The sequence below is a fragment of the Cariama cristata genome, unplaced genomic scaffold (assembly GCF_000690535.1).
Source record: "Cariama cristata isolate BGI_N322 unplaced genomic scaffold, ASM69053v1 scaffold10872, whole genome shotgun sequence".
Classification (NCBI taxonomy): Eukaryota; Metazoa; Chordata; class Aves; order Cariamiformes; family Cariamidae; genus Cariama; species Cariama cristata.
This window is the reverse complement of record NW_009605491.1, coordinates 1,003-2,385: the sequence shown is the minus strand read 5'-3', so window position 1 is coordinate 2,385 and position 1,383 is coordinate 1,003. Positions and strand designations below refer to the sequence as shown.

The following is a 1,383-nucleotide window of genomic DNA, read 5'->3' as shown; positions in this document are numbered from 1 at the left end:
GTTTTTTTTTCATCCCCCTCCTTTGTGGGGGGGGGGGGGGGGAAATGTGTTAGCAGAATGCCAGCACTCATATTGCCCATAGTAGGCTTGTATCCTGCTGGGTTTTTTTCTCTAGTCCCGATTTTGGCAGTTGTAGCTATGGGGGCTTCCCCGCCACCCCTGCTCTAAAGACCGTAGATACTTTCTCCTGAGTACCAGCAAAACACTGGCTACTATGCAGCTGAACACCAGTTTGGTACCAGTGCAACAGACACATCCAAAGGATGGACATCTGGAAGTTGAGCCGGATGCTTGCTTTCACTGCGTGAACGCTGTTTGTTGTGAAACTTAATGAGAAGAATTAACTCTTCTGTTGAGTATGTCCATGTGTTACCCTTGGAGTAGGTAAGGTTGGCCCTGACAGCAGAAACGCTGCGAAAGAGTTGCTGATGGGGGAGCATCAGTCTCGCTGGTATTTTCATATCTATGAAGCTCTCGTAAGAGCTGAAATGTTAGTAATTACATCTTTTGCAACCTTGAGAAACTGTTGTGCAATGCTAGTGTAGGATTGGCTGTTAAAAATGATGCTTTGTGCTACACTGTAAAACTGTCTTGTTAAAAAATACACTTTTGGTCTGTCAGATGAAGGCTTATCAAGAGCAGAAACAAAACATTTGCTTATTCATTCAAAAATGTCACTTAAAGGAAAAGAATGAGAATTCCTCACTTGCTATAATCCTTTTAATTTTAGGTTCAACTTTATTTACAACTGAATTCCTGTATACCTGAAGAGTCTGATAGAAGAAGCCGTCTCTGTGAGCACAGCTTTAAAATGTAGCAGAAAGAATACGTGTGATGCAAGGATTTTTTGGATGTCATTCTTTTCCTGAAGGCCACTAAACTTTCTATTGTATGAATAGAGAAGTGAATCTCAACTGTTTAGGTAGTGGGATGGCAACGTGGTATCTGTGTTTTAATCGCTTTTCATTGTAATACTCACCAAATTTTTTTTGTACTACATTAAACGAAATGGTTAAGATTCTGTTTGTCTTGGTTTTTTTTTGAGGGGGAGGTTGTGGGGTTTTTTTACTTTTGTTGTCTCCTCCTTTTAGGTAGATATTTCAAAGTTTCCTTCAGGAATACAGAAGACCTTGGAAACAGGAGGGGGACCTAAACCATTCAGGGACCATTTGAATGCTCGATCTGCATCCCTGAGTAGGGAATTAGTCTGAGGGACAAATTAAACAGTAGAAGTAGGTGCAATATAATTGAGTCTTTTCTTAACTTCGAGAACAGAATTGCTGTTTTGAGGGAGTATGAGTACTTAAAGGCAAGTGCAGCCTTTGTTCAAAGCTTACCAGAGCTGATGGGGACGCATTACTGTGTGTACAGGGCTTGGAGGAG

The 1,383-nt window shown here is 41.2% G+C and overlaps 1 protein-coding gene across 1 annotated transcript in view; it reads left to right on the top strand.

Annotated features, from left to right (window-relative positions):
* Nucleotides 1-1,021, top strand: part of NUDT21 (nudix (nucleoside diphosphate linked moiety X)-type motif 21) — a 5,272-nt gene extending 4,251 nt beyond the window's left edge. The window contains 1 exon segment of the mRNA XM_009695978.1: nucleotides 731-1,021. Coding sequence (XP_009694280.1) covers nucleotides 731-752 — 22 coding nt within the window. The 3' untranslated portion in view covers nucleotides 753-1,021.
* The last annotated feature ends 362 nt before the right edge of the window (nucleotides 1,022-1,383 follow it).